The sequence below is a fragment of the Lissotriton vulgaris genome, chromosome 8 (assembly GCF_964263255.1).
Source record: "Lissotriton vulgaris chromosome 8, aLisVul1.2, whole genome shotgun sequence".
NCBI lineage: Eukaryota > Metazoa > Chordata > Amphibia > Caudata > Salamandridae > Lissotriton > Lissotriton vulgaris.
The window spans coordinates 1,225,584,646-1,225,611,162 of record NC_141696.1 but is presented as its reverse complement, the minus strand read 5'-3'; the positions used below and the strand labels follow the sequence as shown (position 1 = coordinate 1,225,611,162).

The window sequence follows — 26,517 nt, the reverse complement described above, 5'->3', positions numbered from 1 at the left end:
TTGTTTCAGAAAAATTGTTATCTTTACTACCAGAGTACGTTGTTCCATACACTATACATCTTCTGGCCCATGACCCTGATTACGTCAAAGTTCAAGATATTGAGCAACTTAAAGATGTTAAAGAGTAAGCTTTTTAATCCATTTATTATCATTGTTTTTCAGTAATTATGGGCCTAAAAGATAATATGCAGTCTTAAAAGAAGAGCAAGATTGCTTGAAATTTGAGTAAAGTTTACATATGGTTGAGTGAATAATTATATATTGTTTTTATGGCATTTTTGAGGTGGTCATATGGAAAAGTTTTAATTGACGAAAAACTTGGTTTCCTCTTTTTGCACTGTATGTTACAAGAGCAGTCTGTATTATTGCCACTCCCTAATGGTGAGCTACATGCAAGTCAATGCTCTTTTGCCTGCTTCTCATCATTCTGATTTGCAACATTTATGGAGATAGCAGAATATGATCTATTGACAGAACTTATGGACAGTGAATCCCACATTTCTCTCACTACTACCTGCTTCTTTTTCTTATGATTGCCCACCTTTTGGAACACAAAATAACAACTATTGTGTCCCTTCCGTTTTCTGTTCTCTGTGTATGGGTACCTTTCCACCTAGTTGCTTGACCAGAAACTACTACAAATGCTGTTAAATCCGAGCTTGTTACCAGTATCAAACATGAGGTATACACTGCATGCTTCTTCCTTCCCTGCACTTGTCCTTACTAGTTCCCTTTATTTCTATTGAATGGCATTGTTTGAAATTAGATTCTCTTGTGCTTTGTGAGTTTGTGTAGTGGGCCGTAGTCCAGTTCTTTTTCAGATTTTTTACAATTATTTTTTATTGTTTTATTTTCTCTTTAGCCTTCTTTCCGATTAGGAAGGAATAGTCCGAATTTTTAAGCCAAGCATATCCTCCCATCGGTCATTTGCAGCAGCTAGCCCACTTGACTTCTCTGTCTCATGTTTAGGGACTAGAATGCATGAGCTGCCTGCATTGTTGTAGTCCTTCTGGAACCATGTCTTGTTTGCAGAGCCAAAGAGAATTGATTCTTAAAGAGACATTGGATTTTATCACGAGGAATGAGTCCTAATGTAAATGTGGTGTCCGACCCATCAGGGATATAACTGAATGCTCTTGTTTACAGTAAGGTGTCATGGCACACTCCTAGGGGACCTTTCCACATAAAGTCATAGTCAACGGCCCTTTGATATTGTTGTGAGTAACTCTGGAGAAGGCTATGGTACATTTTTGGAAGGCAGTTACCAGCCTGCTTTTCCCCTCTTGTAACACACGTTTTATGACCTCATGTTTGGGTCTTAACCACATGCGCGCGGCGGGTTTTCCCGCTGCGCACTGAAGTTTTAAAAACCCCGCGGTTCATGACGAGCTCAGCTCGTCATGAGCGCACGGCAGGTAACACTCATGACGAGCTGAGCTCGTCATCCGCCTCGAAGGGGTTAAAACAAACCAGACCAATAGGCATTTTGTGGACCAAGTTTTCATCTTCTTTGGAGAATCAGTTTCACTGTTTAGTAGAGCTCAAATTCCCATCCGGGCAAGAAGGTCTCTAGCCTTCGTGGCATTGAATGTTTCTAGTAGTCTCTCCTTCAAGGCACTTGTGGGAAAGTGCCATCTTTCTTGCATTGGTATGCCCCCACTTTTTTCTGAATTGCTGATGTACTTTGACTGAGTGTGCCCTGGGTTCCTGCCAGCAAGGTACCCAGGGCCTGTGTTCCTTCCCTAAAACTGTGTTGAAATTAAAAATCCATATGGCATCTCTGGCCACCTTTCAGCCCCTAGTAAATGGCAGCCTAGGTACCCAGGGCATGGTGACCAGAGAAAACCCCTGAGGGCTGCAGCACCTATTGTGCCACCCTCAGGGGCCCTGTTTCCTGGCACCCACACACTGCCTTTGCAGGCTGAGTGCCTAAGTACAGAACTAAACAAAGAGTCGACATGGCACACATCCCTGTGTGCCATGCCCACAGAACCCACTGCCCTGGCATACTTCAGTCACCCCTCTAGCTGGGTGCCCTATGCCAGAGGTTTGGGCACAGGTACAGGAGCCCTGTGTCCCTACAGTGTCCAGGACCATTCCTGGGCACTGTAAGTGCAGTGATGCCGTTAAGAGCATATGGTGCTGGGAGGTTGTCATTACGAACTCCACAGCACCATAATGGCTACACTGAAGACTGACAAGCTTGGTACCAAACTTTTCAGCACATTAAACCCGCACTGATGCCAGTGTCGGATTTAATGTAAAATGCACGAGAGAGCGGCTTAGAGATGCCCCCTGAAAACCTAACCTACAATCCACATCTGGGCTGAGTTGGCTGCAGTGGCTGCCACACAACAGACATGTTGCTGGACCCCTGGATGGAGAGCCCCCCCGCTCTCCTGGGCCTGCAACAATGCACATCCTGGGCGAGGTGCTAAGTCTCCTCCCCCAGGATGGGCAGGGGGAAGCTTCAAAGGCATCTGTGAGCTTCTCCAGACCATTTGCTGTACCCAGCAACTGGCCCCCACCAGTCCTGACCCCCACTCTGGCGGGAAAAACTACGTCCGGAAGGGGGGTGTGCAGCCTGTCCCAACCCCACCCCTCAAATGGGGAGACGAGGTGAAGCACGACCCCGGGCTCCGGCCATCTTGTAGATGGGGAGCCCTGCCCAATCACAACAAGGCTCCTGCCCCCCTCCCACAGGAGAGGAGCAGGCTAGGGGGGTGTACCCACCCCAGGACGGGGACCTATTGGTCCCTGTCCTTGCCCTACCTGTAACGCCCCTAAATTCAGTATTTAGGGGCTCCCTGAACCTTCCTTCCTTAGATAAGAAAAGAAGAAAGAAGATCAAGAAGAAGACCAGCTGTGCAGCTGCTAACAGGACGACAACAACAACTGACTTGGCCCCAGCCATACCGGCCTATCGATCCTGGAACCTGCTCCTGCCTAATCCCGGCGACTCCTGCGGACAGCAACCTTGGGACACCCAGAGGACCTGCCTGCCCTGACCCTCTTAAAGCCTGGGACTCCCATCAGCAGAGGCTCTGCTGCAACAACACCCCTGGTGCCAGCCAGGAAGCTCCGGACCAACCCACTCTGCACACGCCGAGCCCGGCCAGTGCCCAAAGACCCTCCTTGACGACGCCTGCAGCCTCAGGACAGAGGACCCCTCCGACCGCGACCAGCAGGGGGTAAGATTTCCCGACCTCAAAAGACACCCCTGCACCCGGCGCCCCACGACCCCCTGTGCCCAACTCCTGGGTGCCTACCTAGCCTCCAAGATCCCAACTTACCCCTTAAAGTGTTGGTTGCTCCAGAAGATCCTTCGTCCCCGAGCCTGCAGCCTTTGTTCCCTTTTTAAGTTCCTCATTGAATAACATTAAGCTCCAGACGGCTAAAAAGCACCCTGCACCCAGCCGCCCCAGTGCCCCTGGCAGTGCAACCTGTACCCTATCCTACTTCCCCATTTGCCCCGAGCAAGTGACCAGGTGCACCGCTCCCACAGCCGCGTGGCCTGCTAGGCAGCAGCCACCAACCGGAGGCCCCCTTTCTCTCATTGGATAACATTGGGCCTAACTACCTCTGCACCCGGCCGCACCTGAGCCTCTGGGTGTGAACCAACTGTACTTACCTGACCCTGGGGGACCCCTGAGTCTATGCCCAGAACCCAAACTTCACCAGCCAAGTACTCACCTGAAAACCGATAACTCACTTACCTGCCATTGGATAACATTGATTGGTTTGACTTGAAAAATCTTCTAAGTGTGAAGTTTTGGTTACTTAAAATATTCAGATAAAATCACCCGAGTTCCGAACTACTCACCTGTGATCAGGGGAGAAGCCAGTACTGTACCTGGTAGCCCAGTACTGAACCGCAAAAGTAATCATTACCGGGTTTACTAGTAATCTGTATTTTCTCCATAGGAACCCATTGTCTGCTTTTCTATGAAATTTCTTCTGTCTACTTTGGAAACCTTGAAATATTCTTTAAAAATCATACGAAATACTGAAAAGCAATTACCTACCCGGTTTGAGTTAAGACCCCAGTGCTGGCCCTAGGAGCCCAGTACTGGATTACAAAAGTAACGCAATCGTACTTTACCTGCGACCTGAATTTTCTCCCATTGGATACCATTGCCAGATTTTCGTTGAAAAGTTTCTAAGTGTGAACTTTTAAAACCGCTTTACATTCATGAAAATTCACTACAGTAACGAAAACTTTTTTGCTAATCTGGTTTCAGCTTAGACCCCAGGACTGAATCTAGGATCTAGTCCTCGAACTTCTAAAGTAATCTGTATTATAATCAACTGTACTTATATGATGACAATCCATTGAGCTCAATGCTAGTGTGTGTTTAGAATTGTGTTGCCTACTGCAACCCCTGTATCTATTGTGTTCACAAACTTCATTGCTTCCTTGCAAAGTAATTACATGAGTACTCATAGTGAAATCCTTTGCTGACTGAGTGTGTACAACAAATGCTTTACACTGTCCTCTGGTACTGCCTTTCTGCTCGACCAAGCTACCACTTTTGAGAGTAAGGTCAGTCCTGACTTTAACCTCTGTTATAACTCTGGGGTTTGTGGACTCTATACACACTGTACCTCATTCTGGTCCAGTGTATATAGAGCCACATTCTCATAGCACTCTTCTGTAAATGCATATGACTCAATGCTCGAGTCAGACATACTCCATGGTCACTTGTGAGTGTAATATCCTCTTGTTGGCTTCGGTAACTGTTCACAACTGCACTGTGGAGTTGAGCCCAGCTCCTCCTGTGCAAGAGTTATTTGTTGCAATCTCAGATTTATCAGTTAGACCTCTTTCCTTAATTGTCTTTTGTCCATGCGGTTAGTCCTGGCTTTTGTGCTGTTTCATATTTTTAATTGAGAGGGAGAGTTAGCAGAGAGCCTCACCACAACAGGGGTATGTGCTAGTCCTGCTCCAGGGTTTAGTTATGCCAAGAGCTTGCCCTATTTGCCCAAAACCCTGCTTTGTAAAAGAACAAGAAGCATTAAAGGGAAAGGAAGCACTTTCCCAACATCACTGGCTTTCAGACACTCATCTCTGCCTTTGGTTTAGCCCAATGCAGGGGGTGGACTGCAACAAGGATATACAACATTGCCACCTTCTCTGCCCATCGCTTTCTGAAGAAAAAAAAGTTAAGGTAGAATTAACACCATTCTCTCTAGTGCAGCCATATGTATGGCTTTCGTAGGGATATTCCATTGTTGTCAATATGTTTGTCTAACAGTTTCTGCCAGGCTGATCCCACCCCCCTACACTTGGCATGTGTGGACCATCACTGAAAACATCAGATCCATATAACTTTTAGGGAAAGGAGCAGCCGGACCAACCTAATTTTTTAATTCCTTTCTGTTAGAAATTGGATTTCTGGTTGGCTAGGGCAGGCGCCTAAACCAGGCAGACACCACCTCTCTAGTCGGGGCAAGGGAGTTACACACCAAAGATAACCCCTGCTCACCCCCTTGGTAGCATGGCAGAGCAATCAGGCTTATCCCAGAGGCAATGTGTAAAGCGTTTGCGCAGCACACTCATAGGGAAGCGACACTCTAGGCACACCACAAAAGAAACTCTACACAAGGTTATATAAAAAATAGCCTTTGTATTGCTCCTAAAACATCAGAATGCAATCACATATATACACGGTGCCACCTGGCACTAGGTGTTACTTTACAGGGGATTATATACATGACGGGGCCAATCGGACCACTGTTAGAATCCTTAGAACACACAAGTAGGGAAAACAACCAGTAACTACTGACCAAAGGGCACTCTGTATTTGCAGAACATTACACAAAAAATATAATCAATAGTGAACCAAAGTGGATCTCCGATATGAAAATACCAGTGTCCGGTTCTTCCCAGATTTCACTCTTAAGGTGCAGCAAGAGCGCCGTTCCTTTGACCGGGTGAAACTAGTGCTCAGAGGCAAGGCCATCAAGTATATGATGTTTTTTCCAGCAAAGCTCAAAGTTATAGCAGATGGTAAATCATGTTTCTTCACAACTACGTCGGAGGTGCAAGCTTGGCTAGATGAAGGGAACGCACAGTAGGCGAGATCAAATGCTCCAGTCGACCTTGGAGGCCAGTGGAGAATGAACTCCTCTCACCGGAATCGGACTCAGGGACTCATTGCAACATTCAGCAATGTATAATGCATCATTTTTGACAAGGGGATGGCACCCACTAAGCAGGGTGGGCACTGCAGGACTGATAACGTATCATAATTCCACTTTCCTAGTGAGGGCTGAGGTCGGGCCATGGGGGACCTGACGTGGTGCCACCTAACAGCCCCTTTACCAGTTGACGAGTTAATTGGGCGACATGCGCTCTGCTGGTTGGGGATGTGGGTAGTTGAACCTACACAGCAGGGTAGCAGGGAGGGAGGGGACAGTTTATGAGGTTTTCTGATTACTGGTTGGCTTTTCTTTTTCATTGGGACCCAGGGAGGGGGGTTGTTGGGATGGGACTGGATGGTCATGACACACACAACTCTGATTGCTAAGACTGAGTTACATACTGCAAACGATTAGCACATGCCGCCTTACTTTAAATGAGTAAGCACTGGGACAAGAGCCTTACGCTCCTGAGTTGGAACGTCAACTGGCTTGAGAACAAGGTAAAACCGGAGCATCATGCTCCAATACATTAAACAACACCCCAGACGAAGTGCTGCTACAAGAGACACACCTAGTTAGAAACACCTGTAAGGCTTTAAACACATGGGGGTACAAACTCGTTGCCCACTCCAGTTTCACATCACGATCACAAGGGGTTGGCATTCCCCTTAAACAATCCTTCCCATTTAGCATACAGCACACCTGGGCTGACAAACTGGGACGTTACTCTGTGGTCTCGGGACAATGGGAGGGGCGCACTCTTACAGTGGTAACGGTCTATGTGCCACTAGGCTTACAGAGCCAGACCTTAAAGTTCCTAGGGACTTTCATGCTCTCGCTCCTGGAGGGCCAATTGATAGTGGGTGGTGACTTCAATTCGGTTGTCTCGGGCTGGCTGAATCGTTCTCCGCCCCAGGACATTGGCACCACTGATAGCTGGCTCACACCTAGAAGCAGTGGGCCTCACGGATCTCTGGAGGACGTATCACCCTGAAAGGCAGACGATACACGTTTTATTCGGGAGCACATTGCACCTTCTCCAGAATAGACAACTTGCTCGTGCCCATGTCTCAGATGGCGACAGTGCGTGAAATATGACACATGGCAAGAGGGATATCTGATCACTCCCGATATGGATGCTCTTGGCAATAAGTGACAAAAGAGTGGGTAGTATAGCTCCTATCAACGCAGGGTACCTACGCAATCCAGTAGTTAAAACTGAAATCACACGCGCCATTGACCACTACTACCAGGAAAACGAGGGGTCGGTCGACTCTCCCTCAACTCTCTGGGAGGCATTCAAAACAGTAATCAGGGTGCAAGCACTGTCGGCCAATGACGGTGCACGTACAGAAAAATGTAAAGACATGGTTCGCCTTGAAGTGATCCCCTCCGCCTGGAGGAAGAAGCAGGTGCAGGGGAGACCCAGGATAGCCATCTCCACTCACTGCTGAAAAAAACTGAGTACAAGGCCATCACAACAGACATGGAAAAACCTTAGCGAGAGACAGGGACGGCAGACTATATGACCAGGGAGACAAAGCTGGCAAATTAAGTGCATGGGTAGACTGAACTCAAGTCGCGCGGGTCATGTACTAACAGATCCCCAGGATATAGCCAACGCATTCGCAGATCACTACAAAGTGGTCTACCAGTGCGGCTCTGACCGGAGGAGGACTCAAAAGCACTCCTGGCGGATATCGCCTTGCCTACCCATCCAGCCGAAGAACGGCAAACATTGGACAGTGCCCTAACAAATGATGAAATAGCTCAGGCGATTAGGACCCTCCGGCCAGGGAAAGCCCTGGGTCCTATTGGAATACCCATTGAGCTGTACAAGCTTAAGCCTGACAAACTTGCACCCCACCTTAAAAACATGTTCATGGCGAGTTTAGATTGAGGCTAACATTCACGTGACCGAAGAATAGCAACCTTAGTCACCATACACAAGGAAGGGAAACCCAGAGACGAATGCTCATCCTATAGGCCCATTTCCCTTTTAAATGCGAAACCAAAAATCCTTGCTAAGCTATTAAGAACCCAGCTAAACCAGGTTATTTGTAAGTTGGTGCACCCTGACCAATCCGGCTTGCTGCTGCATCGAAACACAGCCCTAAATTTGCATCAATTGCATAGTGTACTGGTGAGACTGTCCACAATCTGGGAAGAAGCGATTGTGGTGTCACTGGACGCCACTATGGCGTTTGATACTATCGAATGGCCTTACTTATTCGCAGTCCTCAAGAAACTGGGCTTAGGCCCCAGCTTAACTGGATCGGTTAAACTCCTCTACTCGGACCCACTGGCACAAGTTCTAGTTAATAACAATATGTTGGCTGCATTCACCCTTAACTGAGGGACTCAGCAGGGCTGTCAGCTCTCCCGCTTGCTCTTTGCCCTATCCCTTGAACGGTTAGCGGCCTGGATACGTAGAGACCTATCCATTAGGGGACTCAAATGGACAGAGGGGTGGGAGGACCGCATCTCCTTGTACGCTGACGACGTTCTCCTATACCTAGCCTCTCCCCAGAAATCACTTCTTATTGTCCTGGACATTTTCACTAGCTTTGGGAAAAACTCTGGGTATAAAATTAACTGGAGTAAGTCACTGCTCTACGTTCTACACAGAGACCCTCCCTCACCATCTCGGTATTGCCCCATACAATTAACACTAGAGGGATTCAAGTATCTAGGCATCCTCATTACCTCCGATGCCAAACGTCGGTATGAGTGCAATCTATCCCTTGAACGGTTAGCGGCCTGGATACGTAGAGACCTATCCATTAGGGGACTCAAATGGACAGAGGGGTGGGAGGACCGCATCTCCTTGTACGCTGACGACGTTCTCCTATACCTAGCCTCTCCCCAGAAATCACTTCTTATTGTCCTGGACATTTTCACTAGCTTTGGGAAAAACTCTGGGTATAAAATTAACTGGAGTAAGTCACTGCTCTACGTTCTACACAGAGACCCTCCCTCACCATCTCGGTATTGCCCCATACAATTAACACTAGAGGGATTCAAGTATCTAGGCATCCTCATTACCTCCGATGCCAAACGTCGGTATGAGTGCAATCTTCCCCCCCCCCCCCCCCCCCCTAGAAATATTGCGGCGAGACGTTGCGACCTGTAAGGCGCTTCCGCTGTCACGGCTCGAAAGTACTGCGCTCTTCAAAATGATGTCCCTCCCGCGCCTTCTATAAGCCCTGAAGAAGTCCCCAGACCCAGTACTGACAAGGTTCTTCACCGACATAGAGGGCCTCCAGAGAGACCTCCTGTGGGACGGTAGACCCCGAATAGCACTTCACAAACTCGCATTGGGGTGGTATGACAGAGGTATAGGGCTCCCTGATATCAAGAAGTACTATTGGGTGGCTCATTTGTCAGTGGTGAACCACTGTACCTATCGTCTCGGTGACGATCCTGGATACAGGATGGACAGATGGCTGCTCCTGGCAGGAACTTCAGCAGAGCACTATACTCCAGACCCCGCAGGTATTAATTAACAGGACCAACCTATCACTCGGTCCAGGTCTGGCACAAGGTAAACCGTGGTTTATGCTGGGACCGAAAACTCACACTGGCTACTCCGCTGTGAGACGCCAAACAACTAGGCACACTGGGGGGCACCAAAGGGTTCGATTAGTAGGATCTCATTGGGTTGTCACGGATCGGAGATTTATGGGAGACAGGCGGGGTGGTATCGTTTGCCTCGCTCCAGCAAACACATCAACTAGCTGACACAGAATACTTCAGGTACCTGCAGGTCTGACACGCTTATCAGTCTACCCTTCTGATGGGTCCTCTCCCCCAGAATTCCCCCCACTGGAGGACATGCTGCTTACGGCTACCTGCCAGATAAAGTAATCTTCCTTACATATAAAAAACTCATCAAAAACACTCCAGATCCTCTTGTACCTCTACGAGAGTGATGGGAGAGGGACGGGCTAGACCTGGATGACAAAGAATGGCAGGAGGCGGTGGCCTCCCCTCGGGAGGTCGCGATTTCATCCTAGTTGCGCCTCATTCAACTAAAAATACTTCACAGAATATATATCTCTGGGCACAGATTGGTACAAATGGGGACGATTACTGATTGGCTGTGCAGGAGACAGCCCTAGAGGGCTCCTTTCTACACATTCTATGGGACTGTGGGTTGATTGAGAACTACTGGAGGAAGATACACATGTGTATGAGCGAGGTATTGACAATTGTGATCAAGCCTGAAGCCATGCGGTGTCTCCTGAACGTGTTGTAACCCACAGACCTAAACAGTAAGGACAAAATATGGGCATCTTTGGGTCAAACGTTGGCAAAAGGAACATTGCACGCCTGTGGGGGACAGCAACACCGCCAATGCTTGCAGCCTGGAAGGAGGATATGGACTGGTGTATGGTGAGGGAAAAAACTGTCTGTTGCACGTGGGTGCCCCCAGAAATGGATTGCTATACGGGGTAAATGGAATGTGTATCGTGGGAATATGTGATCCCCCTGTCCTTCCTTCCCTAGACTGTCCAACATCACCCTAATCATACTAACTATCATGTCTCACTGCAATTGGAGTGCAGTACTATGTAACTCTCAAGTCTCCATAATTGTTCTATTGACTCTGCTGTGTCTATGTAAAGTTGACTGACACAGAAGGTTGAATACAAAGATATATAAAATAATAAATAGTGAACCAAAGTGAACACTTTTGGTACCCATAACATGTACATCCTAGGCGTCGGCATCATAGTAGGTTATACATACACAACATCATCAGCAATGAGCACCTGTAATTTTTTACGTCTTTACGGTGCGCATTAGCCCACATCCAGGCATAAATCTGTGGCAAGTAGAGTGAGGCAGAATTGGGTAAAACACTTTACCATACCAAGAGCGCCCTTGCATATATTCAAGAATATACAGTTCTTTGACTCCCCCATGTTGGCTCTGGGCCACCTGCCGGTCTACACCAAGGAATGTGGAATTCATGGTGCCCCTAGACATGTTTCACTCATAACGATTGGGTGCCCCCGAAGCATACCATGCCGTTGGGGACCCCCGCTGCCGAGTACAAATGCCCCAGGATCTTTGTACACCAAATATGGGGGTTGAGCACACACACACACCATGTTCCTGTCTCCCACGAGCACCTAAGATGGCAACTGCCCGCAACCTCGCGCCGCAGCTGCGAAAATGCCCACCAACATCCAATCAGCAGGCGGCTGCCCGCGACCATGCAGCCCAGCAGTGGCGGTGTAGGCAGATGAGGGAATTACGTTGGTGCTAGGACAGCATCGAGGGATGACGTCCAATGGCCCCTCGGGCCGGGAAACAACAGTGCGGCTTGCTCCCTGGAAAGGGGCACCCCCAAAACTCACCACTGCAGCCGGAACCACACGGGGCTCTCCCTCTCCGTATGGGAGCCCCGCCCACAGTCAGGTGCCTGGCTCCCTGCCTCTACGTCAGCTCCTGCTGACGCATCGTGCCCAGTAAGAATCTCGCCCACAGCCAGGCTAGATGCCTGAATTCCTGTGTTTGCAGTTACTTCCTGCCACACGCTCCATCGACACCAGGCCCTGACGACACGAGGGCTACCCCTCTTCATATGGGAGCCCCACCCACAGTAAGGCTTTCTCCTCTTCATCAGCTCCTGTTGACACAACGTGCCCAGCTAGAGACTCGCCCACAACCAGGCCAGATGCCTGACTTCCTGCAACCTCTTTGTCCCCACGCGGTGCACACACTCGAGGTTAGGGAGGGGAGAGCACTCCTGTCACAGCTCCTCCCTCCAGTAGCAACTTTCCTGCCCCTCACTCCCAGCTGCACACACTGGGCTCTCCTCTGCCCCGCCGACAGTTCGGCAGACACTACCTGACTTCCTGGCTCCTGCAGGTTCTTTTGGCCAAAACCACCCTCCACGCCTGCTGTAGGTGGAAGGTTTGAGCCTACACCTCTAGCTCAGTAGAGGCTGTTTACCACAGTTGGGTGAGAGTGGCAGCACCAACACCTCTGCAATTAAGAATTTCCTCAGGTGCTGCTTACAGGGATGTTAGAAAGGCATGGTACCTGAAGTCAATACGCTCTGCTGCGGTTGGTGGTTGATCTCTCTCAGGATGGGGACTATACAACTGGTGGTTGCACCCCATTTCAAAGTATATTGACTCTACAGCATTGTGACTGTAATTTAATTTTTTTTTAAATAAATTGGGTCAAGAAGTCAAGTACTTATGACTTGCAGGAGCAGCCAGGTAAATCAAAGATCGCAGAGGCCAAGCTCTGCCCCTCTCTATTCTCAGCCCCCCACGAACACCACCACACACTACGTTTTAAGGCTGGTGAACACTGCATAAATAGACTCGCAGAATCACCAATAACAACAATCGTATCCCATGTAGGTAACAATGGTAACCCTTAAATGAACAGCTTTCACCTCCTGTTGACATCTACAACCACCAATATTATGAACTCCCTCTAGGTGACCTCTTTTGCAGACTCTGTTTTATTATTGCTAGTCATCAAATCTCTTGAAGAAATGACTCTACCCCTCTTCACCATTGTAAATTTCCCCTCAGCTTAGGAACCTTGCAAGATGCAATTAAGATGGGACAGATCCTCCCTGTGCTGGAGAAACCAACCATTAACCTACACAATCTCTCCAGTTTTTTTTGTATCACCCAAGTATCCTTCTTAAGAAAAATCATAGTAAAGCAATCTCCATCATAAGAAAAGAGCAGATCAACAAGAAATAGTCTTCTATGGGATGAGTCTGATGTAAACCATGCTACAGCACGGAGTGATCTTTTCAAGTATTCAAAGACACCATCCAAACCAGTAACCCATACCTCATGTTTCTGCTAAACATCTCCACAGCAGTTGACCATCATGAATGGAGTCTCACCTCTAAAACATGCTTGGTCCTCTCTGACACAGGCCTGCAGTGGATCAGTTCCTGCCTCGGCAACCAGCAATAGTTTGTACAGGTAAGGATGTATAATTCTAGGAACACTTTGTCTCCTGCAGAGTTCCCCAAGAATCAATCCTTTTTAACCTCATCTTGAATTTTCTACATGGTGCCTTATTGGATCCTTACTCAGACAATTTCAAGATCTATTAATATGCGAACAATACTAGACAATATGCGAACAATACTAGACTGTACCTAAAAATCTGAAAGAGACACGTTAGTGATAGATTCCTTACCTTAGAATATCCCCAGGCGTCAGACTGGATCCGGAAAGTTCAGCAGTACCCCTGCGTGTCGGTAGGTGGCGTTGTGCGTCTCCGCGTCTGTCACTGGCGGCGTAAGTGCCAAGATGATGTCACGGAGACTACTTAGGCGCTGCCCATGCGCGCTGACGTCAGTTCTTTATTTTTCCACGCCAGTAAGCGCAGATCCGGTTAGAGCACATAACTTAGTCACTTTTTGACTATCTTTTTGAGACTTTTGTCTCCTGTAAGTTGTCTACTCTGGTGTACGGAGGAATGCCTGGTTTTAAGTCTTGTGGGGCCTGCTGTCACAATATGTCGGTCACGGACCCCCACAAAGTCTGTCTCTCCTGGAGAGCAGCCACGACTCCCAGTCCTGTATGGACTGTCTGGCCCTGGCGCGAAGGTCTTGAGGGAGTGCTGCTGGAAGCTGCTTGAGGTCCAGCACTCGTCCCAGCACTGATCACAGTCCAGGGGCTGCTCCAGAGAACGCTCGTGGGGCCACCATCATTCCTCCTCGGGCCCCAAGTCTACACCTTCAGATTCGGTTAAGAGACCACACAAAAAGAAGTCGAAGAAGCGTTGTCGCTCTCCAACGTCCTCCTGTCGGTCCCCCGAGGGGGGCAGGGTTTCTGCCCCTGTGGCTCCTTCAGAGCCCGGGAGTCCCGCAGCCTACCCACCTTACCGGTGTCCGTTGGCGACTCCCGCACAAGTGGAAGAATTTCTTGCTGCCATGGACCGCCTGTTTAGGCCTCGGGCTCCCGCCGGCGCGCCCTTGGGCCCGCGGTCCCTCCCGTGTCAGGATCCTGTCGGGCAGCCACAGCGCTACAAGGTTCCACGCTGTCTGCTCCAGCCCCAACCCCACCCTCTGCTCCGCCGCCGCAGTGGATGCCATTTGTTCCGCCTCTGCCCAGGTTCCAAGAAAATGTTGTCCCTACCTGGGATCCGCATTGGGACACTGTGCCGGTTCGGCCCCGTCTGGTGCAGTTCCCGGCCCTGTTTGTTCCTTCCCCGGTCCCTACCCCTGCAGTGTGTCCCACATACGGCGGAGGACGATTGGGAGGGGTCCGAGGACCCTCTTGCTCGTGAGTGTGACTGAGCAGGACTGGGCGTACAAGTTAGAGGAGGCCGGCAGCCTTGATGTCTCTTCTGACCCGGGGTTTGCCTCTCCTCCACCTACCATGGAGGAGGGCGCTTCTTACACGATGGTGCTCTGTCGGGCCGCTGAGGTCCTTGACCTTGATCTCCCTACGGTGGCCCTAAAGACTAATCTCTTCACTGAGGTACTCCAGACGGTGTCCACTTTGTCGGAGCCCCTGCTGCCATTTAATGAGACCCTCACTGACGTCTTACTGGGCACGTGGTCGCAGCCAGCCACAGGAGCCCCTGTGGATAAGAACGTCGCCAGATGTCATCACCTGACACCTGGTAACCCTGCCTTTCTGACAAATCATCCCACTCCGGAGAGCCTGGTCATTCAGGCCTCCACTTTTCAGAGTGCGTTCCCTACCGCTCCACCGTATAAGGAATCAAAAAAGCTGGAGCAGTTTGGCAAGAGGCTATTTTCCTCTGCCACCTTGGGGCTGTGGTTAGTCAACACTGCATGCCTTTTGGGCCGTTACTCTCACGCTGTGTGGCACACAGCGACGCAGACACTACCCCAGTGTCCGGAAGAGGTTCAGGCTGTACTTTCCTAGGCGGTAGTGGAGGGAAAGGATGCTGCGAAGTTAGTCATTAGGTGTGGCCTGGACACAGCGGATTCTTTAGGGAGAGCGATCTCCACAAAAAGTGGCCCTATGTCGCCATGCCTGGCTGCAGTCCACTGTGTTTTTGGGGGATGTCCAGAGTTCCCTCATAGACATGCCTTTTGATAGTACTCTCCTGTTTGGCGATAAAGCAGACAGTGCGCTGTAGCGTTTCAAGAACTCTCGGACTATGGCCAAGTCCTTGGGTCTCTCCACCACACGCCCAGCCACGTCTACCTTTTGTTCCTTTTCGTTGCCACGGAAGGGGCCCCCCTGCCCGCTCGTTCAGTCAGAAGCCTGTGCAGAACCAAACTCCGCGTTGCCATGGGCGTGGAGGCTACTCTGGCGGCACAGGGGGCCAGCTGGCTGGTCAGTCCACCTCCGCTCCCGCAGCATCTGCGTCAAAGCCTTCCGAGTTTTGGGGTGCACCCCACGTCAGTGGGCGGCAGGATTCGTCATCACCTCCCCCACTGGCGTTCTGTCACCTCCGACAAGTGGGTGCTGCAACTTGTCCAGAGGGGTTACTCCATCCCCTTCGAGCCTACCCCCCAGCCATGCCACATCAGTTCCACTGCATGTCAGGGGATCACTTTGAGCGCATTCCTGGGCCCGAAGTAGGATGTGGTTGCTATTCCTACTACTTTCTGGTCCCCAAGAAGGACTAGGGGGGCTTGCGCCCCATCTTGGACCTCAGGGAACGTCGGTCGCTTCCTCCGGAAGGAGAATTTCAAGATGTTGACTCTGGCTCAGGTCTTGGCTGCCCTTGACCCTGGAAACAGTTGGTAGCGTTGGACTTGCAGGACGCATATTTTTACATCCCCGTCCTGCCGGCCCACCAGCGTTACCTGCGGTTCACAGTAGGCCAGGAGCATTTTCAGTTTGCCGTGCTCCCCTTCGGCCTATACCAGCGCCCCTCAGGTGTTCACGAAAGTGATGGCGGTGGTCGCAGCTCATCTGCGCAGGTCAGGGGTGTCAGTCTTCCCCTACCTCGACAACTGGTTGTTGAAGGCGGGCTCGCCCCAAGCAGTTGTCACCCACCTCCAAACTACGGCCGACCTCCTGCATTTGCTGGGGCTTTCCATCAATGTGCCGAAGTCACACCTGAGTCCCTCTCAGAAGCTCCCCTTCATCGGATCGGTTCTGGATTCAACTCTGTTTCGAGTTTATCCTCCTGAGCAGCGAGTCCAGGATATCCAGGCTATGATTCCGATCTTTCAGCCTCTTGATGGCCTCCGGCATCCTGCTAGTGCCACATGCCAGATGGCATTTGCGGGCTCTGCAGTGGGACCTGAAGTCCCAGTGGGCACAGCATTAGGGCAACCTGTCCGATCTCGCAGGGCCCTGTACCACAATTTCATTGGTGGCTCACGAATCGCGATTGGGTCAATGGCAGATCCCTCTCCCTTCCCCAACCGGAGCACACAGTGGTGACGGAGGCGTCCTTCCTGGGATGGGGAGGCCACTTGGGAGAAGCGGAGATCAGAGGCCTCTGGTCTCCGGCGGAGTCCCGGCTCCATATCAACCTTTTGGAGCTTCAGGCTATCCGACTTGCACTGAAAGCATTCCTTCCCTCTGTCCGGGGAAGTGTGGTGCAGGTGTTCACGGACAACACCACCGCCATGTGGTATTGCAACAAACAGGGCGTAGTGGGGTCCTGGACCCTGTGTCAGGAGGCTCTGCGCCTCTTGACATGGCTGGAACATCAAGGCGTTACCTTGGTGGTTCAACACCTGGCAGGTTCTCTGAACGCCAGGACGGACAAACTCAGCCGCCTGTGCATGATGGATCACGAATGGAGTCTAAACTGATGTGGCCCAAGGGCTCCTTCAGCAGTGGGGAGAGCCTTGGTGAGATCTATTCTCCACCGAAGAGAACGTGCAATGTCATCAGTTCTGCTCATTTAAAATTTCCAAGGCTGCTCTCGCTGGGCGACGCTTTTCGTCCCGAGTGGAGTTGCGGTCTATTATACGCCTTTCCGCCTATACCACTTCTGCCCAGAGTGCTGAAGAAGATTCGGCGCGACTGGGCCCATGTCATTCTTGTGGCTCCGGATTGGGCACGAAGATACTGGTATCCCGAGCTACTTAACATGGCGATCGATCCCCCGATCCGACTGCCTCTTCGGGAGGATCTTCTGTCTCAGCAGCAGGGGACGGTCCTCCACCTGAACCTGTCCAGCCTCCACCTCCATGCGTGGAAATTGAGCGGCGACAGTTGACAGCTTTCAATCTTCCTCCCGAAGTCTGTGATGTCATTCTGGCAGCCACGCGTCCCTCCACTAAAACGGTATACGCCTGCAGTTGGAACAAGTTTGTGGCATGGTGCACAGCAAAGTCTGTGGATCTCCTTTCTGCCCCTCTTTCCGAAGTCCTTCTATTCCTTCTATCTTTGGCCCAGCAGGCCTCTGCTCTGGGCACTATCAAAGGTTATCTTTCCGCTATCTCCGCCTCTCTACGGCTTTCAGATCAGCCTTCTCTTTTTAAGTCCCCGGTTGTTAACCATTTTCTGAAAGGCATTATGCACACATTTCCTCCCGTGCCGTTCATCATGCTTCAATGGGACTTAAACCTTGTCTTGACATATCTGATGTGCGCTCCCTTCGAGCCCCATCATAACTGTCCTTTGCATCTTCTTACTCTCAGGACTGCTTTCCTGGTAGCTATCACCTCTGCCAGAAGAGGGAATGAGCTCCAGGCTCTTTCTTCCAAACCTCCTTTCCTTTCTGTTCATCCGGACAAGGTGGTTTTAAGGACCCGTCCTTCTTTCTTGCCAAAGGTTGTCACGTCTTTCCACATCGGGCAGACCATCTCTTTGCCCACCTTCTTTCCGCCTCGGCATCCTTCAAAAGAGGAAGAGAGGCTCCACTGTCTGGCCCCAAAACGTGCGCTCTCATTCTATCTGAAGCGCACAGAACAGTTCCGGGTGGATGGCCAGCTCTTTGTTGGCTACGTGGGAGCCAAAAAAGGTTGGGCCGTGCACAAACAGACAATCTCTCTGTGGGTCGTTCTCCACATCAAAGTCTGTTAGTTGTTGGGTAAGAGGGAGCCTCCTGTGGGGCTGCGTGCCCATTTTACCAGGGCAACACAGCCACTACTGCCTTGGGACTTGGCTTTCGCTTGCATGACATTTGTCAGGCAGCTACGTGGCATCGCTGCACACATTTACCAAGCATAACTGCCTTGACAGTCAAGTCCGGAGAGACGGCTTCTTTGGACGTTCTGTTCTCCGTGACTTTCTGGTGTAATCTTATTCGCAGACCCTAAACCGGGGTTACTACTTGTGTAACGATATATCTGTAAGAGACATTAGTTAGTGATAGCTTCCTTACCGCCCCACCCATCAACCTCGTTCTGCGAACTGATTTCTAGAGTTAAGGTCATCCCTTTCAGGGCCTTAGTTTAATTGCACCAGTGGTCAGTTTCTTGCATGGCTCTGCGTTCCTGGCGCGGAAAGTCGTGTACAGAACTGACGTCAGCACGTATGGGTGGCGCCTAAGTAGTCTCCGTTACGTCATCTCGGCGCTTACGACGCCAGTAACGGACGCAGAGCCACACGACCCCACCTACCGACGCGCAGGGGTACTGCTGATGAAAAACTTTTCGGATCCAGTCTGACGCCTGGGGATATTCTAATGTCTCTTACAGACGTATTGTTATACAAGTAATAACTTGTTCATCTCCTCTTCTAACAGCTTTCAGTGACATAAAACCTTCCTTAAGTCAATTCAGACCTGGATGTTGGATACTCCTGAATTCTTAACCCAACAAGACACACTTGCTTCTGTTTGCCAACAACTCTTAATAGCCAAAGATTCAAGCTAGGCTATCCAACATTAACTTAGATGCCTTTACCTGTCAGTTGTGTCAATGAATGCAGAATTACTTGAAGTCGCCTTCAACACAGGATTTTTTTTTAGTTTTTTTTTTATATATAGATGGAACTCGATCAAAAGGTATCAGGGCACTTTACATGAGCTTAAGTTACATTACAGATGGGCGCAATCATTTTTGTTAGGCACGAGGAGTTTAGGTGATTTGCCCAGAATCACAGGATAAGCGTTCCTGTCTGGACTCAAACCCAAGACCCCAGCTTCGAGTTCTACAGCTCTAACTGTTAGGTTCTGATTTTCAAAGAATACATCACCAGGAAATCCAGGACTTCTTGGTAACTCTTCTCCCTCTCGGAAATAAAAGTGAAACACTTCCCCTGGAAACTGATTTCATAGGAAAGGTGCAAGGCCTCCTCCTTTCACACTTTGATGGGTACAACATTGCTGATTGGCCTTCATGGTACCACTGTAGCACCAGTCAACAGCACCATACACACTTTGGCACCTTCATCAAGGTCTTAAGAAATGTGACCACATCAGGTCAAAGCTTCCTATCCAGCGCTTCATAACCTACAAGGCCCTCAGGAACAATACCCTAAGTTTCTGGCTATCCAAAAACATACCCACCTCAGGCAAATAGCCAAATCAGAAGCCAGGAGCTTGTCAGATGCAGATGAAAAAAGTTTCATCTACAATGCAGGTGTTTTCTGGCTACACTCCCAAGGTGTGTAAGGTTTACTTACTTTCTAGAGACCTTAAAGAGGAGTACTTCCCTTAGATATTGGCCCGCCTTCAACCTATTTAAAGGACTACTAAACAGCCAATTCTAAGGCAGACAGTTACACTTGTGTAGGTGGTACTCAAAATAATCTTGTTTTTACTCCATTTCAGTCTGTGCTGTCCTGTTTAATCTACTAGGTTTTTAAGACAGATTGAGACTAGAGGATGCTTGGCACAAGAATAGGAGCCCCTGTTCTAACTGAGCACATCTGACTCGCTTACATTTGTGCTACTACTGATTAAAATTAAGTGCTAAATGAAGCCTACATGTATGAGGGGTGAATGCCATGAATGGACAGGTGATGTCTTACCACACATAATCTGTGTAGCTTTGAAGCTGTCCCTGTAGAATCTTGGTTGTAATGGATCAAATCGCATGAATAGATGCTTAAGAGCAGTGAGCACAGATGCTGCATCACGTGAATGCATGTCTTTGCATTATAAATATAAATGTTTGGGCAATTGATTGCATTATGATAAGTGGTTGATATTATTTTATCTATTATTACCCAATTGCAAACAAGGAGTTCATTTGTTTTTCAGGTGTCTGTGGTTCATATTGGAAATCTTGATGGCTAAAAATGAAAACAATAGCCATGCCTTTGTTAGAAAAATGGTGGAAAATATTAAGCAAACAAAAGATGCTCAAGCACCTGATGACCCTAAAATGAATGAAGTAAGTATTTTCTTCTGGACTAATGTTTTGAGTACTAATAACATTAAATGTTTTGCACTAAGGTAATGTTGCTTTATTGCATGAACAGTTTTTCAATAGATTTTGACATTACACCAACCAGGGACTAGTCCTTCCCCCATTGGAAGGTAGTAATTCCTCGAAAAACACCTTTTGACCTTTCCTAACCAACTTCAGGAAAAGGCCAACCAGCTTTTTCTACCCTGATAGTGAGAGGCATTACCTTTCACCTCGGCACCATACTAGGTTTAAAATGTAGATTCTTGCTAAAGGTTCTCTACATAATATACTCATGGTAGAAGAGATTATTTTATGTATCTAGTGTTTTTTCCCCAGACATTGGAGTTATTTCTTGTCCCCTCAGAGCCCTAAATGAGGCCTCTACTCTAGTTTCAACTCTCCCCTGTTATGTTATTGGTGGGCACTCATGTTACTTAGCTAAAAGAGCAACCATGCCTTTATTATTGGGTTTACATGTGGCTGGCACCCTCAGATTTGAAACATTGATTCAAGAGGATATTTCTGAGTCAACCCACTTAGTGGTGAAATTGTATGCACGATTTGTGGATCAAAGCTAGAAATTGAATACTCCTGTTAAAGGTAAGTGATAGTTTTCTCGTTTGTCAACATAGCTCGCTTTGGTTCTAAGGAGTGCTGTGTTGCCTTGTACTGGTGATCCAGTCAATTATATAGAGGTCAGGATGGGAGAGATCATTCTGACTGTTTGGATGGCTTTAAGGGTACTCATAGTTACATTTGAGCCAAGTGAAATGTCTAGATACTGATGGCGAAACATGTAAGGTTTGTATAGGGATTGCTAAAGTCTCGATTTCATTAAAGGTAAGAGTAAATGTACAATAGATTTAAAGTCAGATGAATGAGATCAAGTATGCTGGGCAGATTAGGTGTAATGTCAAGTGAATATAATGAATATGGAATGATATGCACAGGAAATTAACAATGAAGTAGTGAATTGGCAGGTTAGAGAGCCAGGTTCAAATCGTGCACAGTAGAAGAGCTCACAGTTTCTCAGACTAGTAGCAATCTCTTCAGTTCTCCAGTGAGCCCTCAACAGGTTAGTGTTTTTTTATTGTCTAACTCACTGGAGATTACACAAGTTTCTGAATTTGTCCACCAATTGCTTATTTTTTTTTAATCAAATAACGATGCTTAGGATTATTATTCATGAAACATTTGATATTTTTTCTGAAATTGTAGTTCATTTTGGTATGATGTGAATCCTCACTTTCAATCTCATCCCACCTGGTGTTCTTATCCCACCAAATACGATGGCAGCTGAGGAGAATCACCAGGAGGACTGAGGGGTATCGGGAAGTAGACATAGAGGGGGTACCCCAGGGCAACCGAGCAACAGAGACAATGGAACTCTGCAGGAAGTGTTATGCCCACCTCCGAGTAACCGGCAGTCATGGTTGGGGGCCCCCGGAGGAGTCCGGGAGTTGGGCTATCCAAGGAAAAGAAGTCTACCCCTGGAAAGAAGCTTCTACAAGCTTGGTTGCCTTTCAAACGTTTGAACCCTGTACCAAAAGAGAATGTGGAAGGAGTATCGGATGTGAAAAAAGTGAAGCCTTCCCAACATGCTTCTCTGGCTTTTTAACCTCTAGTCCCCCATTACCCTCACCTTCACTGCCATCCAACCAGCGCCAAGACACCCATGGGTATTCGAGCGCTTTAGAAACATTTTAACATAACAACTTATCATTCTAATTCCAGTCCTTACCAGTTAGGATGCAAAACCCTTTGTGAAATAGGAGTCGTTTTAAGTAATGATGGTTGATGTTGCGCTGAAAGTAAAGACACCAAATGACGAAATTGGAATTCGTATATTGGGACATTGAAGTATTTAGTTGGTGTAGTAGAAACTGAAAACCTGTGGCAGTTATCACGTTCGTATTTAATGATCAAACTGTAGTGTAGTCACACTTTACCTCTGAGACGTTGGAAGGATCCCAAGGTGCCCCTTTCAAGACCAGTTACTGCCAGCATGTCCTTCCTCTGTGCTGGCTGTGCCACCCTAACTTATTTCTGGATCAGCTCTGGCTTTAGAGCCAACTCCATGCCCGGCACCACAGTCCTTGCCAGTTCCTACCTCATCCACGCCAGGGGAGGAAATTGACCCTGTTGTTCTGTCCTACTCTGGATCGAATGAGTCCCTGAAGCACCAGGTTGATACCATGAATTCTCCAGGTCCCGATCATGTGGAACATCCTGAGGTCCTGAGTCTGTTTGCAAAGCCGTTCCAGGTGCTTTTTATTGTGTTTAAAGTTGTCGGGTATATCCCACAAGAAATCAAAGAAGTCAAAGTATTCTTCAACATCACCACGACAGTCAGAGTCATCAAAAGAGGCACTGGAAAGTCACCAGAATAGGTCCTGTTCCAATGTGTCCACTGCAGAGCCTGCCTCTTATTCAGTCACCGCGTTTCCTCAAGTTCCCGGAGTCGGAGCCAATACTGCCCAACTACGTCAATTTTATGAGGTCATGCACCTAATTTGTGGGCAGTTGAACTCTCTGGAGCACATTAAGGCACCATGGGTTCAGGAGGTGCCTCCACTAGATTTCCGCCTGCGGGTCCGCCCTCTGCACTAGTCAGCCCCCCCTGGTTTCAATGCTGGATCCAGACTGGCTCTGGTTATAAGACCGCAACCTTCCTGTGACATTGTTCCCGGCGCCGCCAATGCCATCATAGGACCCGATACGGATATGTTGACTCTGGCGCCTCCGTTTTTTGACAGGCTCTGTGAGGAGTATGATTGTGGAGGATTCTAGGATTATCAGAACCTCTTAGAAGAGCCAGGGGAAAACGTGTTTGAGGATCTAGTGGATGACAGTGGTCAGGACACCTCCCCAGACACTAGCCTAGTCTCTCCTCCTAGTGTGGCAAACGAGGAATGGCCTTCCTTAGCCATGGAGGGGAGGAGACTGACTTAGGTCTTGGACCCTGCATTGTGCTCTGTGGCAGTCAAGACGAACGACTTGACAGAGGTCCCTCAGCAGGGAGTCGTCCCTACAGAACCTCTCCTCCTTTTTAAACAAACCTTCACAGATGTCCTTCTCGAGGCACGGGCAAAGCCCTGCACAAGAGCTCCTGTGGACAGGACAATTACTCCTGGGCCCCACTCCTGAGGACTCAGTACCCCACCCCAGAGAGTCTGATTGTCCAGGCCTCCTGCTCCAAAGTTAATCGTGGCACGTTCCTTACCACACTCCCGGATATGGAATCCAAGAGGCTGGATACCTATGGCAGGACAACATTCCCTTCGGCCAGCCTTGCACTGCATTTGGTGAACACCGCATTCCTCTTGGACTTCTACCTTTTCGCTGGGTCTCTCCATGGCCCCATGTCAGCCCCATTCTTCCTTTCGCCCCATTTCTGGCTAAAGTAGGGCCGGACATGTGCATATTCTCCCAGCCACCAAGGCCCACAGGCTCCCCAATCCTGTGTCCATGGACGCAGCTCCCACAAGCCTCGTGGGACATACAGCCAGAGGTCTACTCAGCCCCTCCTCTCCAGCAGCAGCATCAAAACCCCATTTAATTTGCCCTCTTCATCATAGGCACCCAGTGGGTGGCAGAAACCAACGTCACCTGCCCCACTGGCAGTCCATAACTGCAAACAAATGGGTAATTCAGATTGTTCAGCAGGGTTTTTTCATCCCTTTCTTAGAAACCCCGCCACCCATGCCACCATCTGCAAACCAGTTGATATGAGGGCACCATCTCCCTGCTTTGTCCGGAAGTACATCCTCTTGTCCGGAAGTACATGCTCTTGTCGCAAAGAGTCGTTCAGAGGGTGCCCACATCAGAAGTATGCTGTACTTGCTATTCCCACTATTTTCTGTTGTCCTAAAAGACCAGAGTCCTCCACCCTAATTCAGACCAGCGCATTCTTCCTGAAGAAAGAGAAAAGCAGGATGCTCATGTTAGCTTAGGTTCTGTCTGCCCTGGATTCTGGAGACTGCATAGTAGCGCTGAACTTGTAGAACACCTATTTCCACATTCCCTTTCTACGTGCCCACACGTTACCTCAAATTCACAGTGGGCTGCAAGCATTTTCTGTGCTCCCTTTTGCCATTACCAGTGCTCCTGTGTGTCCCCCAAAGTGATCGCAGTGATTGCAGCACATCTGTAGAGGTCAGGGTTCCAGTCTTTCCTTACCTGAGTGACTGGCTGTTGAAGGCAGGCTCGCCATAGGCAGTTGCCTCCCACCCCTAGACTACGGTGGACATCCTGCATTAGCTGGGGTTCACGATCGAGGTGCCGAAGTCACACCTGACTCTCAGGCACTCTTTCATCTGTGCCATTTTGGCCACTGTGCAGTTTAGGGCCTGTCCCCTGGAGTGGTGAGTTCAGGATATTCATTCTAAGATAACCATGTTTCAGCCTCTATTATTGAATTGGGTGAGACTGGACCTCATGGCCTCCTGCATCTGGCTGTTAACATGTTCCCCATAGCATATCTGGGCTCGGTAATGGGACCTGAAGTCCAAGTTGGTGTAGCATCAGGCGAATTTCTCTTACCTAGTCTAGCTGCCAGAGGGACCTGAAAATGATCTGCAGTACTGACTGACAAACTGAGGTTAGGTCAGTGGCAGACCCCTCTACCTTTCTCGCCCAGAGCTAATAGTGGCAGATGAGTTTTGGCTCCAGAGCAACCTAAAGGAGTTGAAAGTGATTTGTCTGACATTTAAAACCCTTCTACCACCATCAAGGGAAGGCTGGTTCAGGTGTTGACCGACACCACCACCATGTGGTATTGCAACAAACAGAGAGAAGTGAAAGTCATTGACCCTGTGTCATGAGACCCAGTGTTTCTAGACTTGGCTGGAACGTTGGGACATATTCTAGGTGGTTCAACATCTGACGGGTTATCTGATCACCAGAGCAGGCGAATTCAGCCGTCAATGCCTAGCAGATCACGAATGACGTCTGCATTAGTGATTGGAGGATTGGTTAGATCTGTTCGCCACTGCCAAGAACGCTGTGTCAGCACTTCTGTGCTCTGAAGTTTCCAAGGGGCCTCGCTCGGAGAGGTTGTTGATCTCCAGTTGCGCTGGGCCTCCTGTACGCATTTCTGTCAATACCACTCCTGCTTCTCAAGAAGATTAGGACCGCCAGGACCAAGTAATTTTTGTGGCTCTGGGTTGGGTATGGAGCCTATAGTATTCCGATCGTCTGAGTATCGATCCTCCGATCGGGCTGCCCCTCCGGTAGGATCTACTGTCAAAGCAGCAGGGCAGAGTCCTGCACCTGAACCTGCGTACGCTTCGCCTTCATTCACGGAAATTGAATGGCAGCAGTTGACAGTTTCTGACCTCCCTACAGAAGTATATACAAACAAAATGGCGGTAGTGTTTCTCATCAGAGAAAACGTCCGCACCTACTGTTATTCGTTATTCTCCCCGGGTACGTAATGCGTGAGGTATCAAAAAATAGAGGTGCACTGGGAACTTGATAAGACACCCACCACCAGGGGTGTTAGAGCAATGCAACTGAATGCAAATACCACAAATCAAGAGAGAAAACCAAATTACACAAGCACCCTCTTAACAGTCCATTAATCTATAAACATGAATGTAGTTGTTTCCAAGGTTCTTGCACCAACATTATTCAATGATTCGATGTCAATTCAAAAATATGGATCCAAAACCAAATCTTGTGCTTCAAGTTCTTTATTATTCAAATAGGTTAAAAAATTCCCAGCTTTACACTGCCGACACGTGTTTCGCCCTCTCCAGGGCTTTTTCAAGGCTGGAAACATAAAAGTTGCAATAAGTATATCTCATAAAATATAAACACTAAATATATACAGTGTCCCTAGATATATACACTTGGTCTATTTACATGGTCTCATACATATAATCCCATATATAAACATTCATATTAACATCCCTAGAAAACCACTAAAAACAGGGACATTAACATGTTGCCTGTGGGCTGATCACAAAGAAATAGGGAAGTGTCATATATTGCCTGTAAAGACATCACAAACACATCAGGACAGGCTAGAAAAATCCCTATAGTTTAGAACTAAAAGGCTGTATTCCCATAATACTGCATGTGTAGATTTGGTATATTAGAGGCTTCTTAGCTCCAGTATTTTGAAGGTG

General features: G+C 48.7%; 1 protein-coding gene across 3 annotated transcripts in view; it reads left to right on the top strand.

Moving 5' to 3' along the window:
* Nucleotides 1-26,517, top strand: part of PDS5B (PDS5 cohesin associated factor B) — a 772,490-nt gene that overhangs the window by 575,054 nt on the left and 170,919 nt on the right. For all 3 annotated transcript variants that reach the window (XM_086935125.1, XM_086935124.1, XM_086935126.1), the window contains exons 26-27: nt 10-124; nt 20,236-20,368. In XM_086935125.1, coding sequence (XP_086791251.1) covers nt 10-124; nt 20,236-20,368 — 248 coding nt within the window. The remainder of the gene's footprint in view (nt 1-9; nt 125-20,235; nt 20,369-26,517) is intronic.